At 52.0% G+C, this 12,722-nt stretch overlaps 5 protein-coding genes across 5 annotated transcripts; 3 read left to right on the top strand and 2 right to left on the bottom strand.

The window, feature by feature from the left end:
• Nucleotides 1-408: 408 nt before the first annotated feature.
• Nucleotides 409-1,222, top strand: EsH8_III_001198 (GNAT family N-acetyltransferase; the record flags this gene model as incomplete). Its single annotated transcript, XM_083262923.1, has 2 exons — nucleotides 409-524; nucleotides 583-1,222. The coding sequence occupies 2 exons, from the start codon at nucleotides 409-411 to the stop codon at nucleotides 1,220-1,222; spliced, it is 756 nt and encodes a 251-aa protein (XP_083123410.1).
• Nucleotides 1,223-1,563: 341 nt separating this feature from the next.
• On the bottom strand, nucleotides 1,564-3,058 carry EsH8_III_001197 (uncharacterized protein; the record flags this gene model as incomplete). Its single annotated transcript, XM_083262922.1, has 4 exons — nucleotides 1,564-1,695; nucleotides 1,746-1,847; nucleotides 1,911-2,420; nucleotides 2,474-3,058. 4 exons carry the CDS (start codon nucleotides 3,056-3,058, stop codon nucleotides 1,564-1,566), a joined length of 1,329 nt encoding a protein of 442 aa, XP_083123409.1.
• Nucleotides 3,059-4,495: 1,437 nt separating this feature from the next.
• On the top strand, nucleotides 4,496-5,802 carry EsH8_III_001196 (pectin lyase fold/virulence factor; the record flags this gene model as incomplete). The annotated part of the gene is made up of 2 exons (XM_083262921.1): nucleotides 4,496-5,324; nucleotides 5,390-5,802. 2 exons carry the CDS (start codon nucleotides 4,496-4,498, stop codon nucleotides 5,800-5,802), a joined length of 1,242 nt encoding a protein of 413 aa, XP_083123408.1.
• A 305-nt stretch (nucleotides 5,803-6,107) lies between these two features.
• Nucleotides 6,108-8,297, bottom strand: EsH8_III_001195 (S-adenosyl-L-methionine-dependent methyltransferase; the record flags this gene model as incomplete). Its single annotated transcript, XM_083262920.1, has 1 exon — nucleotides 6,108-8,297. One exon carries the CDS (start codon nucleotides 8,295-8,297, stop codon nucleotides 6,108-6,110), a length of 2,190 nt encoding a protein of 729 aa, XP_083123407.1.
• A 3,111-nt stretch (nucleotides 8,298-11,408) lies between these two features.
• Nucleotides 11,409-12,722, top strand: EsH8_III_001194 (DNA glycosylase; the record flags this gene model as incomplete). The annotated part of the gene is made up of 1 exon (XM_083262919.1): nucleotides 11,409-12,722. One exon carries the CDS (start codon nucleotides 11,409-11,411, stop codon nucleotides 12,720-12,722), a length of 1,314 nt encoding a protein of 437 aa, XP_083123406.1.

Here is a 12,722-nt window from a genome sequence, read left to right as displayed (position 1 = left end):
CGTCTATTACACCGAAGCCAAACGCCGCCGCCGCTAACTCTGCCCTTTCGTCGACAACCTGCTCTTCCCAAAGTTGGAGGTCAGAAATTATATGCGGTGTCCGCCGATATCTTTGGCTCTTTCAACCTTCTCACTTTGATAAAGCGTTGGAAGGTATCGTAATTGCGGGGCATAGTGTTCGTCATCATGGTCTCTGTACTGGGGACTTTTGACCCCGGCCACCAGATTGAGTGACTCACTGCTTCGGCAATTGATGGGAATTGTCGATTCCCATCAACTGGTACTAGTACCCATTGCCAGGTATTCACATGTAGTAATCCTCAAATTCCAGGCTTCCCATCATCCAAGTAACCTGCTAACCTACATCGTCTCTCTTACCCCTAATCCTTCGTTGCGCTTCAGTACAGTATGCAGTCATCCTCCCAAACAGACGAGCCGGATTTCTGGCTGGAACCTCTCGATACAGAAAAGCACTTCCAAGACTTCCACGAGATATGCGCCGATGAACAAGCCGCTCTATGGAGGTGAACTGAATTAATCCCTCGTCTCCTGTTGACCATTGCTTACACGCTCACCACACAGCTCCCAACCACACACAGACACAGTTGACAGCACCAAGGAGCGCATTTCCAAGGCCATCGTCGGCAATGCATGTAAACCATGGCTCCTCAACTGCGCTGTCATGTCCTCAAACTACTCACCCCCCGGTAGCAGCGAGCCTACCAGGAAGATGGTCGGGGTGGTCAGGACGACGCGCGCCACGCCGTGGGGGTTGTCGGTGGGCTACAAGCTTCGCTCTGACTGTTGGGGCAAAGGCTACGCCACACGTGCAGTGGGGATGTTCCTGGATGTGTACTGGAGCCAAGTTCGCATGGCGCCAAGGGGGGAGGTGTATATTCCCGAACAACTCAAAACCAGCGATAAGACCGCCGCCGCCGCGACCGACACGGTTCTGGGGGGAGCGGCAACGGAGAAAGGAGAAACTACGGCGCCGGTGAACGGGAAACCGGACGGTGATGACTACGATGAAGAAGTCGAGATCACACATCTTGTTGCTCAGGTGGACCCCGAGAACACCGGCAGCATGCGGGTGGCGGAGAAGTGCGGCGGGAAGCTTGTCACTGTTAGCAGGCGGAGCGTCAAGGTCTGGCGGTTCCCTGAGATGAGAGACATGGCGGTGTGGAGGCTAGATAAGCCCTCCGACGTTGCTCGGTCGGCTTGAAGGTGCTTACTCTGGTAAGTCGTTCGATGGTGGCATTGGCCGCCTGCACAATGAATTAAGAATAAACGCTTTGCGTTTTCCTAAGCATTTCCCTTTTGGCCCCCACCAGATTAGTATCACATCTACTGCAGTATTTGTATATTTTATACTTTATTACAGAACTGGTACAAATGCGCCTGGCATGGTTAAGGTTGGAAGGAAACTCGTAAGTTTCCTAAAACCCACCCATTGAGTTGATTACATGACCGCACCTGTGCGTATAGTGTTTAATGAAAATGGAACTCAAATATACGGAATTTTATTAAAAGCAGATTCCGTGTCTAGTTGTTTAAATTTACAAATTAACTCTTGGTCACCTTGGTCACGCAGTTGATGTCCAGCTTGCCAGTGCCCAGGTTGACGCAAAGCCATTGCGCCGTCTTGCCGCTCGGGGCCTTGACGTTAACATTCTCGGCATTGATGTTGACGCATTTCTGTTGCGGTGTTAGCATTATTCGTTGCAGATGAAGAACGTGTAACTAACCGAGGGGCTGCTGCAAACGAGGCTTCCCACGCGGGGGTCGTACTTCTTTGAGGCCGTGCCATCGAAGTTCTTGAAGTAAATATCGCTGATGGTCATATTGGACTGAGAAAGATGTCAGCACACGTCCCGAGTCTATAGATAGGGGCGAATGGATGGGAAGCTTACAGGATACTCATTGCAAAGAGTCTGGTTCTTCTGGCCGTAGCATTGGTCGATGGTGATGGCGTCGTCGTTGTTGGAGTTGTGGAATCCGTCGTAGGTGACGTTCTTGACGTATCCCGAGCCACCGCCGCCGGAAAGCGAGGGCTGGAAGGGAGTGTCGATGCCGGGCCAGACCTTGATGCGGGCACCGTCCGAGGCGTTGGACATGGTGGTGTTGTACACGTACAGATTTTCGACAATGTCAAAAGTGCCGACGTACTGGCCCAGCGAGCCGACGGAGATGCCGTGGGAGCCGTTGCAGACGAGGTTCTGGACGACGATGTTGGTGGAGTTGGGCTTGAAAGACACGCAGTCGTCGCCGTTGTCGATGTGGGAGTTCTGGATGACGATGGAATCGGAGCGGTACGTGTCCCAGCCGTCCGTGTTCTTGGCCGGATTGCTCGAGGTGGAGCCGACCTTGATGGTGATGTCTGAGATGAGCACGTCGGTGCTGTTGGCGATGAGGTTGAACCACTAGTAGGATATTAGCCGACGCTCTGGGGCAAGTTGGAGGGTTTGAGTCTCACCTGGGGCGAGTTGACCATCTTCAGGCCGGTGATGGAGCCGCCGTGAAGGCCATCGGTTACAAGCAAGATGGGTCTCTCGAGGGTAGCGTTCGACGCAAAACGGTCGTACCATTTCTGGCCGTTGCCGTTGAGGGTACCGACGCCGTTGCCGTAAATGTTCACATCCTTGCCTCCAAACTTCCACATGGACGACGAGAGCTGGAAAGTGTACTTGTAAGTACGCGGGAGCCAGTGGTCGATGTCATCACAGAAGTTGACGGTGCCGGTTATGGCCACATCAACGGCGTTGAGGAAAGTGAGGTCCAGCGGGGTGCAGATGTTGTAGGTGGAGTCCAAAACGACAGTGCCGCCGTTGTTGCAGTCCTTGAAGGCCTGGAGAATATTGGCGGCGTCGTCACCGCCCGTGGTGCCAAGGGGCTTCACAGCGCACGTCTTGGTTCTCGGGGCCGAGACGGGAAAGGCGCGGCCGGGGTGGAAAGGCGTGGCCTTGATGTCTGGGCGCTTGGGGGCGGCTGCACCAGCGGCATGGGTAAGGGGAACCAAAGCGGCGGCGATGAGGCCGGTGAGGAGGGTGGGAGCAACCATGATGAACGAGAGGACGGCGGTAGGATTCTGCGCCAAGTGATTGCCAAGGGATTCGAGCTGTCGAGTCTCCTGTACGATGCCCCTTTGAGATGTTTGCCTGCTACCTTGCGAGGAGCAGGATATATACCAGAGCCTCCAGCTGGTTGTGGAAGCTCTCGGCGCGTGAAGACACCCTTGGGAGACCCACCGTCAATGACACCGCGATAGTGGACTACTGTAGTTGAAGCATAGTACTAGATGGGATCTAGGCAGGGGAGAGCAGACGACATGGTTTACAGTTTTTCCGTCCATACGAAGTGGACGAAAGGGGACCAGGCGGACAAAACGGCAGGCTTCATAATGATGAGGGGGGAACCGGGGGGATGGGAACGATTCATCCCATCGGCTGCGGTGGGGAAACACAGGACAAGCTTTTGTGCCTTGTATGGCAATACTAGGACCATGCCTGTGGCGATTCGTGCGGTTATTTCCGCCGTTTCCGAGAAAAGCTTAGCATAGGAAGTCTGGCCAGAAAGGTGATGAGGTTGAGGCTGGTTGGACATGGAGTCCTGGGCCAGCGTGTCAGGGGAACATGTTTCTTTGGCGGAGAAGGAGAAGAAGAATAGGGGGCAAGGGGGGAGGGGGAGGGGATTTGGAGTACCGGAGAACCGGCGACATTGGATGGGGGAGAGTGGAATCCGCGCAAGCTCTTCAGGGGCCATTGGGCAATCGCAGGACGACAATTACCGTGTGGGCTAGCGCTAATTAAGGGCCAACAGACCCCACGTACCCAGTGTGGGGGACCCCAGGCCAAGGCGGTTGGCTGCCGCTTGCTGCTGCAATGCCGCGTTTCCGAAGGCTTGGGTTTTGCTTGATTCCGCCTTCTTGTTCAACGGCGAGCTGTGCTTCTTCCCCGCGCCATTGTCTGTTGCTAGCGGAGCGGTTAAACACCCCAACAGACGTGGTCGTCAAGGGCCGCTCTCGGCGTCGACTGTGGTTCGTGGAACCTTTGCTTGGAGTTCTTCCATCTGCAGAGCCCCAAAGTTGGGGTAAACCCCGTCTTTCCCCATGTTGCCATGTGCCCGCCTTCACCTCACCGCATGTCATTCGCTCTCACGAGTTCCTACCGAGGACAATGGCATCTGGGGTAATATCTCCGTGCTACCCCGCGCCGGCCTTGTCAAAAGTTGATCTGCGAGCCTGCCGACCCGGCAAACTTCGCGCTGCCACTGCTGGCCCAGATGGAATATTACAGCGAGACTCTACCCGGGCAGGGGATGCCGGAAAAGCTGTCGGAAGATGCAGCGAGCTCGGGTAATGCCTGAAGGTAGGTGGTTTTTGTTTTTATTTTCGTAGGACGGGAGGGTATATAATACCAACTAGATTTCTGGGTCCTGGAGTGGTCTGGATGCCACTCAGGTCTGCTCCAGCTCGAGTCTTCAGTCTGCGTAGTTCACCATGAAGAGCTCCATATCCCTTACCCTCCTCTCAGAGGTTCTCCTCTTCTGGACGTCCCTTGCCGCGGCTGCAATCCCCAGTGGTCCGGCCAAGACATATGCAGACTGCCAGAAGAAGACGTGTAACAATCCCCTCGAAGGCTGTCCCCCAAACACCCTCTTCGTCAGCAAGTCCTCCTCGCGCGCAAATTTCACCACAATCCAGGCCGCCATCGCCTCCCTCCCCAACAATACCACCCCTTACACCATCCTCATCGCTCCCGGCAACTACACCGAGCAGCTCAATGTCACCCGCTCGGGCCCCCTGACGCTCCTGGGCATGACGGACAGCCCGGCCTCAGGGGATCTGTACTCTGATGTTACTCTGAACACCACGGCCTCGAACAAGAATGAGGTCCAGGTGTGGTGGAACGCCGCGAACCACGACGTCAAATTCCCGGATAATGCCTACACGAGCGTGCTGACCGTGGGCCCCAACTTGAACGCCACGCTGACGGGCTCCGGGCCAACGGGCTTCCCCGTGCCGGAAGATACCCCGTTCGGATGTACCGATTTCCGGGCGTACAACATCGACTTCCGCAACGACGAGTTTCCGCGCTCCAACGGCCCCGCGCACGCCGTGGGCGTGAGCAGGGCCAATGCCGGATTCTACTCTTGCGGCCTGTACAGTTACCAGGACACGTTGTACGTCGGCAAGTTGGGCAACGCCTACTTTTACGACAACGTCATTGCCGGACAGACGGATTTCTTGTATGGATTCGGCACGGCCTACATTGAAAAGTCGACTCTCTCGCTGCGCAACTGCGGCGGCGGCATCACTGCGTGGAAAGGTAGGCTCCCTCACTCTCATTCTATTCGCTCAAGGAGCCAGGCAACTAACCGAGTTTGGGGTTAGGAACCAACACGACGTTTGAGAACAAGTACGGCGTCTACATCTCCGACTCGCAGGTCATCGCCGCCAACGCCTCAATCGCCCAGACCATCCGCGGCATCTGCCCCCTCGGCCGCCCCTGGAACGCCCAGCACCGCTCCATCTTCATGGAGTCGTACTTGGACGCGAGCATCAGCCCCAAGGGCTACATCCCCTGGGGAGCCACGGATCCGCGCACCAACAACTACACCTTCATGGCGGTGTACAACGACCGTGGCCCCGGTTGGACACCCGATCAAATGGCGGCCAGCAATGTCACATATGTGCTGAATGATGCGCAAGTCAAGCCTTACAGAAACCCGGTCGACGTGTTCCAAACGGCAGGAGGCAAGCCGGGGTTCGTTTCTTGGGTTGATCAGAGTGTACTGAGGACATGATGTGCGATCAAAAGACCTCGGCTGGGCAAAAGCAGATAAAGATAGACAACGTGAGCCTAGACAACATGACAATTAATGACTCAGTCCTTTCTTCGTTTCATTGAACCCTGGTTCTTCATCCACCATGGAGCCCCAGTCCTTTCACTCCCCGTTCTTCAGTGGGTAATCCTCCTCTGCTAACCCCCCCCCCCCCCCCCCCCCCCAAAAAAAAAAAGACATTGTTCAGTCGTATAAAAAGAGTCTGATAGATAAACTGCTTCGATCATCGCGGTATCGCACACCGCCCTCGAAAACCGATCGATTTGTTAGTCAAGAACAATGGGTGCCTCCTTGAAGCCCCAGGCTTGAACAGGTTCGGGCGTGCCTCCCAATGACATAGTCACCGATCGTGACCGTGATCGCGACCACAGCGAGTCAGGGATCCCGGGCGCGTCATTCATTTCGATGTCAGAGTCTTCGTAAAACTTAATTTCGACCTGATCACCTTCATCGAGCATGATCGCATCATTCGGAGAGCCTCCCAAGTCCGGAAGGCGTTGCATGACGGCCGGAGGGATTTCAACTCGCGGGCCTTCCGACACAAGTATCAACTCCCGGCCACCAACGCTGCTTCGCAAGTTCGTCGGCGGCGCTATGCCATCCTCCACAAGCAGCCAGTTCTTCAGATGCTCGCACAGAAGCCGCACGACACTTGCAGGGAACGCGTTTCCGATCTGCTTCTTGAGGGCGGACTTGGGCGCCTCTGCGAACTGGTGCCAGACGGGAAACCCCTGAAGGCTAGCAAACTCCCGTATGGTGTAGCCCCGGGTTTTCGACCAATGTATGTTCTGTCCGCCTGAGCAAGTCATGCATCTGCGCAGGATCTGGTCCGGGTTACTGGCGACGGATCCGAGCGGGATATTATCCTTCATTTCTTCCTGAGGGTTGTGGAATGTCGACGTCTCCTTGATTTTGGCGAGCGCCTGCCGAATGGTGACGTGCTTTGAGAGGCCGCCAGAGCCGTTCTCGGAGTGCGTTTCAGCAGGGAAAGGAGGCAGCTTCTCACCGGGACAGGCCCCAATCATGATTAGCCTCTCTCTCTTCTGGGGAAGCCCCCAGTTCTGAAGACTAACAACCTTCCAGGCCACGGAGTAGCCAAACTCCGTGAAGCCTCCAATCAGCGAGCAAAAGAATGGGCGATGGCAGGCTTTTGTGAGACCGAATGTCTGTTCGAGTGTGAAAACCCGGGGTCGCACCTTTTCTACCAAGCTTCGACACGCAAACAGTGCTGCAATGTTCGCCTCATCGTTGGCACCTGCGACGGTGTGGGCAGGAGACCATGTTTGGCAAGGGGGAGATAGGTGGAGAATGTCAGCGCGCATATTGACATTCTCCTGCGTGAGCAAGAGTTCATCGATAGACAGCTCAAAGAGTTGAGTGTCTGGGAAATTGAGGCGGTAAGTGTTGCACGCCTTGTCCCAATGATCGACGGCGTATTTGACAGACAAGCCTGCTCGCTCTGCTCCACGAGAGAATCCTCCAGCACCACAGAACGAGTCGAAGACAGTATAAAGCTGCTTCGAGGGGGGCTCACCAGCGGCGAGTGCCCGACCTTCGGGAATGTGAGAGCCTCCGCGAGTTGTTTCGCCTCTCCAGTCCTGTCTCAAAATTTCTTCCGGGACCCGGAACTCTTCCCTCTTGACCTCATGCTCTCTGATTCGTTCCAGAGAACAGCGATGCGCCTTGCGTAGCTTCTTCTTCTGGGCGTTTTCGTAGTGCACGAAGTACTTCCATCTGCAGACCAGAGGGCCTTCCTTTTCCACCGCATCGCGATTGGCGAAAGCCCAAGAGTCATAGCGATGATCAGGAAATGGAGCATTCGTAAGGTGGAGGGTTCGGGGTCTCAGTAGTGCCGCGGGCGTTACTTCGATGCTTGATTGCTGTTCTGGAGTACGGTAATCACCCTCCGTCAGCTCGTACATGGCGAAGATTTCGTTCAGTTTCCGAGGCAGCTTGGCCAACAATTTTCGCGATCGAGTGAATGGCAACCCTCTGACCGTGTATTGGTGGGTTTGGGTGTCTTCGGTAATTGCGGTAACCAGAATGAAGTAAACCTCAGTGACTGAATTTGGGCCTTGATCCGTATCGAGCTCGTACAACTTGTTCAGCTTGATCCAGAACTTGCCATTTACTTTGATCTTCTCATGCTGGCGCTGTATACCTTTGGGCCGGGGCTCTGAACGACGAATTTGTGATAACAAAACAAAGATTGAGTCATCATCGACGGTGAGGTCTATGATATCCGCCACTTCTTCGCTGGCAACTGCGTCCTCGTCTTGTACATCTAAGCTACTGATGTCAGTGCCAAGCGAGTGATTTCTGTCCCGTGGACGATATTGGTGGATGCGCCTCTCCAGGTCGACGACCTGTCGGTCCTCGGCCGAGTAGGCGGGCTCGTCGTCATCAATCACGATGGCGTCTTGGGGACTACCCCCAGAGCGTCTTAATACCGTCATGCTGGCTGACTAAATGGATTCCGGGCGCCTATTAGAGCCATCCAAGGAAGGAGACGGGTAGATGTCAGTTTACTTACTTGGTATTTTTGCACGACAAGTCCAAAGTAGGGCGGTGGGTCGCCGAGAGCACAATTTGTGATCGGCTGTTGACTTGTCCTCAAACGTCGAAAGGGAGGCTTCGTGGGTTTCAATTCAGTGTTTCCCCTCGGGATCGGAGTTTTGGAAGGGCGCAGTAGATCGAAGAATATCCTCTCCCGTCAGGACAATCCGTCCATCTCTGACAGGCGAAGTAAAATGGTGGTATTGTCTTCAAGGAACGAGTATACGTTTCGTCTGTCGCAAGACAGCAGAAAAAGTCTAGCCGACTGTAGATACGGGGGAAAAGACTTCGTATGGTGGAGAGAAAAGAGTTTGTCGACTTTGCGGAAAGTGAGGTGGGGGATACTACTTCAAGGATTGAGAGGCAGCTGATGAGGTAAAGCTGAGAGGCAAGACGGGCTGGAGAAAAGGGGAAAGAGCGATTGAATGTGTACAACGTCTCTTCCAACCGCTTTGCATTGTCTTATGAAAGTCACCTTTGAAATCTATGGTGTTGTTGGTGGGGTTCAGATGTGGCATTTTTGGTGTGATTTCATCGGAGTTTGAGGCTGGCCCGCTAATTATCGGGTGAGGTCAAGCCATCGGAGTTGCAAGAATGTGAATCGGGAGTGAATATACCAGGAGCGGTTCTTTCAAGAAGGGAAGCTGCGCTTGATGGCTCAGGTTGAAATCACAAGTCAAAACAAAAGTCGTACATATCAAGTTGAGTGACATACTGCGTTTGATGATAGAGGACGGGAAACAGTCAAAATAAGGATAAAAGATCGTGAAGGGCGTTTTCAAAAGGACTCTCCACAAGGCGTGCGTCAGGAAAATGTGTAAGCAGGTTGACAAACGAAGAGGGTCTTGAGGCACAGATGCATGTACATCACTCAAACAAAGACTTCCTACAATATCCCTCACCAGGATTCCTTGGGATGAAATCAGGGGCAACACTGAGTCTGTGTTCGTCAACTGCGAGGTCCCGGGGTTAGTTCTCACAGCCTAGAGCCAAGATTCAATTAGAGACTGCCAGCTGTTCAATGTTTAAAATTTTCACTGATTAACTTCACCGAACATAGTTTGATGAGAAAACCACCATCCTTGAGTTGAGAATGTTATCCTAAATTCTATTAGCAATATTTTATTTGGATACTTCACACTGCTATTTCAGATTCTCACTCGTTACATCTCGTTTAAGCAGTACCGTGATAGTCTCCTTTAATCATTTAAAAAACATATAAATGAATGAAGTTGAATTAGACCCTCAGATTTTTCACAATCACAAAGTTATTGTCAAGCTTTTATGCTGCCTTCAACTGCACTTACGCAACCATGCTTTGGCTACGATAACCATCTCCTGTCTAAAATACTTACCAATCAGCATTTCTAAATATAGTCTGAGGATAGACTTCTAGAGGCAATCGTATGACTAATATAACATACAATCTCGACCTGTCTGTCTGTATCCCTGTAGTTGACCAAATCTCAGAAACCTCTAAGCTTACAACCCCGCTCCCACGACCTCATTTCTCACAAATCAGGGGAATTGGTCGATGTGTTCTCCCAAAAGCCCCAGGCTGGTCCATTGGCATATCCGAGTCTATTTTTCAACATTAACAACATATTTCTGACGTGTATCAAACACTTTCTCGTTTACATATCAGCAGTATACCCATTAAACAACGCAGATCTAAAAACAACATCCCCTTCAGCAGTCCGGCCGTACTTTGACTACAAACAGCGGGTTTTAAAATATACTGCATCAATAACCCTGAATTTTGCCTGTGTTCGAGTTAATGATTAGAATTTATCCAAGGCTCATTATCTAATTCTATCTAGATACCCAGTTCGGGGTAATTCAGGATTCAGGTGCCTTACAAACGCCCCAATTGCTCCTGGAGACCTCCAGACTGCCATTTGACCATCACGTGCTTAATCCGACCTTGTATTTACTATGATCCAGTGTAGAGCAACTGATGAGAAAGTGCAGGCGCAACGGATGGTGCCCCACATCCTCTTTACTCACATACATCCGTTCTTTCCTCCACGCATTTGTCTGCCATCCTTTGACACCAACCACAATACAAATTCCGACAAAACACCTCGCATCTAGACCCAGAACCAGTCATTTCATCCGTGCCTCTTGCAAAATATTGTCTTCCAGTTGTTCAAATCAAGTTCAAAAATTGGTTGGTTTTACCATTTCATCCTTGAAAACTGTCACAGCCAAAACCCCAACTGAATCCCTGTCTTTTTCACTGACTGTTCTTTATCACAGACTCTGACACTTCTGGTTCCAATGAATGAGCCGGCACGCCAAACAAACTATTCTAAAGTATCGGGCGCTTGATACCCTTTGAAGCAATAAACATCATCCGTCGTGGACGCCCCTCCTTGTGCAAGGAATCACTGACAGGACAAACCATCAACCAAAATTTCTTCTGCAGACGAAGCCAGTTGCTGCACAAGTTGAATCAAGATATATTATCAGTGTCACTTTCCTGATGCATAGGAACAATTGCGAAGTTTCAAGCAATACGGACATCTACCTGTGTTTAACCCGCTCAGTCAATTGGGTCGCACATAAAAAGGGGGAGACTCTTCAACCTCTTTCTACATGAGGAGTCCTCAATCAGACAATACACAGACAAGCCATTTTCTGATTCCGCGTTTATCCTCTTGCAATTATTTCTAGGCGTTCATTTTGAGTTTGGTTCTCTGCACTAATGTGCAACAATGCAGACTCGTTCCGCCGCGAAGAGTGCAAGGGAGGCAGCCCTCTCGCTCGAGAAACCGATAGTGGAAGACGTGAACAGCGTCCAAACAAAGACCAAACGGCTTGCCGATACCACCCAACCTTTTCAAGAGACGCAGCAAAATAAGCGGACAAAGAAGGCGCAAGCTCAACATGCGCCAGTACGGCAGAGCACTGGGGTTCTCCCTCATGGACTCGGCAACATTCACTACCAACCAGCAAATATTCAGGAGCAAAATCACCAATACACTGCCAACGACTCCAATTCCATAGTAATGGAAAGGAATAAAATGAGCGAGGAAGCCCTTAGGTCGGCTTCGGAGAAGCGGGGTGTGCCCAAGAAAACACCCGATAACGACTATCAATTGATGCCAGGAGAGACTCCGTACCCTGATTGGCCCGGTCCAGCTGAAGAGGAGTGCCAGATCGTCTACGATATCCTTATCAACGAGCATGCAACTGCAGAGAAAGAAGACTCTAAGGAGCGGAAAACCCTCAAGTTCAAACCTCCAGAAAAAATCCCGCCACCTTCTACCACTGTCGCTGGATGTGGAGAAGTGCCAGATCTGGTCGATGCCATGATGAGGACGCTCATCAGCCAACATACACAACGAGAACGTGCCGACCAAGCTGTTGATGGTATAATTAAAGCATTCGGCCAGCTTGAAGTGAATGGAATTGGCGCAGGAAGTATCAACTGGGACAAGGTACGACTATCTTCTGAAGAAGACGTGGTGAAGGTCCTGACTCCAGCTGGGCTGGGCAAGACAAAATATGGTGCCATGAAGAAGTGTCTCGACATGATATATGACGAGAACCAACTCAGGAAGATTGCATACATCAGGGAAGCGGAAACAGGAGAGCCTGCTAATGTTTCTGGCGCTACAAACCTCACCCAAGGCCAGAAAGATCACCAGTTGCTCAAGATCAACAGCGGTGTGCTCACACTAGATCACATTCGCATCATGTCAGCAGACGAGGCTATGTTGGCACTGACCAAATATCCACAAGTTGGCGTCAAGACAGCTTCCTGTCTTCTCCTATTCTGTCTCCAGCTGCCCAGCTTTGCTGTAGATACGCACGTTTGGCGAATTTCCAGGTGGTTGGGATGGGCCCCAAGAGGGGCAGGCAGAGATGATACCTACAAGCATTGCAATGTCCGAGTTCCGGACCGCCTCAAATATGGACTTCATCAATTGTTCATCGAGCATGGAAGCACATGTTACCGTTGCCGAGGCGGTACTCTCACCGGCACCAAGGAATGGGAAGCGGCCGTTTGTCCACTTGAGCATCTCTTGAGCCGTTTTGACAAAAGAATGGCCAAGCAACAAACCAAAAAGATTATGGTTACCGAAAAGCAGGGCTTCAAGATGCAGACAAGCCCCGAGGGTTCTACCGAGACCGTTTTCAAGCAAGAGCTGACTGAGATGATAACCAAAAAGGAAGATGAGAATGATAATCAGGGCTTTGAAGAGCCACATGACAACATTGAGCGAACCAAGATAGACAAAGTTCGTCTCGCAGAAGAAGCCAAGGGGCAGCACCCAGGGCAAGACGATTTAAGACCCCCCAAAATTCGGGAGCATTAG

This window comes from Colletotrichum jinshuiense, chromosome 3, assembly GCF_051148585.1.
Source record: "Colletotrichum jinshuiense chromosome 3, complete sequence".
Classification (NCBI taxonomy): domain Eukaryota; kingdom Fungi; phylum Ascomycota; class Sordariomycetes; order Glomerellales; family Glomerellaceae; genus Colletotrichum; species Colletotrichum jinshuiense.
Note: the sequence above shows the minus strand (reverse complement) of the source record. Positions and strands in the feature narration are given on the sequence as shown.